General features: G+C 69.6%; 1 protein-coding gene across 1 annotated transcript in view; it reads right to left on the minus strand.

Annotated features, from left to right (window-relative positions):
• The window catches only part of ABCA7 (ATP binding cassette subfamily A member 7), a 47,583-nt gene that overhangs the window by 22,880 nt on the left and 22,045 nt on the right, over positions 1-2,658 (minus strand). The window contains exons 16-20 of the mRNA XM_019513158.1: positions 2,117-2,288; positions 1,574-1,705; positions 1,141-1,409; positions 406-632; positions 79-151 (exon numbers count right to left, since the gene is read on the minus strand). Of these exons, the coding sequence (XP_019368703.1) occupies positions 79-151; positions 406-632; positions 1,141-1,409; positions 1,574-1,705; positions 2,117-2,288 (873 nt within the window). The remainder of the gene's footprint in view (positions 1-78; positions 152-405; positions 633-1,140; positions 1,410-1,573; positions 1,706-2,116; positions 2,289-2,658) is intronic.

A 2,658-nucleotide genomic window follows, 5' to 3' on the forward strand; every position in this document is an offset into this window, starting at 1 on the left:
GTGGGTGGGGGGTCATTTAACTCTTTCTCTCCCAGTGCCCCCGACCGAGTTGCCTCTGCCCCGCAAGATGCCACTCACCCACGGTGCTGGACTCGCTGCGCTGCTCGCTGCCCAGGCCGGTGTCACAGCTGTGCTCTGAATCGCTGTTGTCCTGGGAGGGGAGCGAAGGGGTAAGGGACGCAGCCCCACCCTGGCCCTCGGACTGAATGACAAGCGGGGGGAGGAACTGGTCGCCTGCACTGGCCACGAGCCCTGGGCTGCGCTCGCACCGAGCTGCAGGGATCCCCCCACGCATGCCAGGGGCGCTAGGGCTGTGCCCACAAAGGAGGCATGGTGGGGGGTCAGGGCCTGGGGAGGGGGTCGCCGGCCAGGCCTGAGGTCAGCCTGGCTCGGCTCCAGCATTACCTTCTTGCCAGCGACGGTGATGCTGCCGGAGCTGGCCCGGGGGGCCAGCCGCTCCCGGGCCCCGGGCTCCCGCTTGACCAGGGTGAGGCAGTAGCCGGTGCCCAGGTGGGTCTTGAGGAAGAGCGGGGAGCCGCAGCAGCAGAGCCGGCCCTGCGCGATGATGGCGATGCGGTCGCCCAGCAGCTCTGCCTCGTCCATGTAGTGGGTGGAGAGGACGATGGTGCGTCCTGGGGGGGCAGCGGGGGCGTGAGCCATTGCGGGGGCTGGCAGCCTCTGGCCCCACTCAGCAGCTGGGGGCTGCTGGACCCGGGCACGCAGGGACCCCACGGCTCCGTCTGTGCCACCTGCAGGGCTGGGCCAGGGCAGAGGCGACTCCCACGGGGGCCCCAGAAGCCAGCGCAGACTGACTGCAGCCGGATCAGAGGCACGGAGACACCCCACGTGGCCGCAAGCCCCTCCTGCCATCGCAGCCGTGACATCTTGCGCCCCCCCAGCAAGCAACCAGCAATCTGGGGGCCGCTCCGTCCTGCCCCCGGGGCCCAGCGCCAAGCCCCTTGCCTGTAGCGAGCATGAACCCCTGGGGCACGGATCAGGATCGGGACCGCCTCCATTAGGGCGTCTCGCACCTGCTCTGCTTCGCTCTCGCCTTTCTCCGGGCCCTGCCTCAGTTTCCCTGGGCACGGAGGGGGAGACCCCCCGCCCCCCCGCCCCGCCGCGCCCGCGGCCAGCTCAGACCTTGGCGGTACTTGAGCAGCAGGTCCCAGATGCCGCGCCGGGAGCAGGGGTCGACGCCGGCCGTGGGCTCGTCCAGCACGACCACCCTGGAGCCGCCCACGAAGGCGATGGCCACGGAGAGCTTCCGCCGCATGCCGCCCGAGAGGCAGCGGGTCGGCTCGCGCCGCTTGTGGGGCAGCCCCACGTCCTGCTCCGTCTCCGCCGCCACCTGCCGCCCCGACAGCCCCTTCAGGCGCCCGTAGAACCAGACGTGCTCCTCCACCGTCAGGCTGCGGAGACAGGGGGACAGGGCTGGCACGTGGGGGAGCTGGGCACGGACATCCACGCTCCTCCCAGGGCCGGGAAGGGACCCCAGGAGCCCCGAAAGCCCCCCGGCTTAGGGACTGTGACCCTTGCGCTGCCCTGCCCTCCCCTCCCCTCTCCGCACACCTACGTGTCAAACAGGACGTTGTGCTGCGGGCACACGCCCATTGTACTCCGGATGGCGTCCATCTCCGAGCGCACGTCCTGGCCCAGGATGTAGGCCGTGCCCGCGCTGGGGGGCAGGAGGCCGGTCAGGATGGACCTGGGAGGGGAGAGGAGGGCGCAGGGGGATAAGCAAGGGAAGAGTCAGCTCCCCCCACCCAAATCCACAAAGCGCCAGGCCAGCAGGGACCAGATCATGGCAAGATCGGGCCAGCCCCATTAGGGGACCTTCCTCATCTGATTCTGGCCGTGCAGCTCCTAGCGCTTCCCAAACCCCAGCCACTCCATGCAGAGCTCAGAGCGCTCCCCAGAGCCCGCGTCAGCTTCTTGTGCCCATATCACAGGTGGGCAAACTGAGACACGAAGCCAGGCACTTGCCAGTAGGTTTCGGCGTGAACAAACCACAGTGCCCCCGGGCACAGGGCGGCTCAGTAGCAGAGCTGGCTGCACATACGCAGTGGCAGGGGCCCGGCCCAGTCCTGCCCCCTCCCCAGGCCCCTGCCCAGCTCACATGGTGGTGGTCTTGCCCGCTCCGTTGTGGCCCAGGAAGGAGGTGATCTGGCCTTCGAAGAAGTCGAGGCTCAGCCCGTTGACGGCCGCTTGGCTGCTGCCGCGGTAAATCTTCACCAGGTTGCAGATGGAGACCCCAGGCGCCAGACCCACGGGCGGCTCCTCCACCAGCACTGCAAGGGGGGGCAGGCTCAGCGGGCACGGGGCAGGGCGGGGCAGGACCCTCCAGACCCACCTTGATCGAGGGGGTCCCAGGCACCCGGTTCGCTCCAGCCCTTCAGCCCGCAGGGGAGTGCCCCCTTGACTGGCGCTGGGGTTGCCACCTTGGGCTCAGGCTGGGGCTCGTCTCTGGAGGCTGTACAGGGGGGCTACCCTAGACCCCTCCTTGCTGTCCTGCCTGGCATTGTGACACTGCAGCTGCCCCTGACCCCAAGACCCCACTGCCCTCCCCGGGAGGGGCTGGAGCCCAGCTCTCCCCCCGCAGCCCCGGCGCTCCAGCCACTAAGGGACGCTGCCAGTGCAGGGGCCAGGGCAGAGCCCCTT

This window comes from Gavialis gangeticus, unplaced genomic scaffold, assembly GCF_001723915.1.
Source record: "Gavialis gangeticus isolate Ggan-Ray unplaced genomic scaffold, GavGan_comp1, whole genome shotgun sequence".
NCBI classification, from domain to species: domain Eukaryota; kingdom Metazoa; phylum Chordata; order Crocodylia; family Gavialidae; genus Gavialis; species Gavialis gangeticus.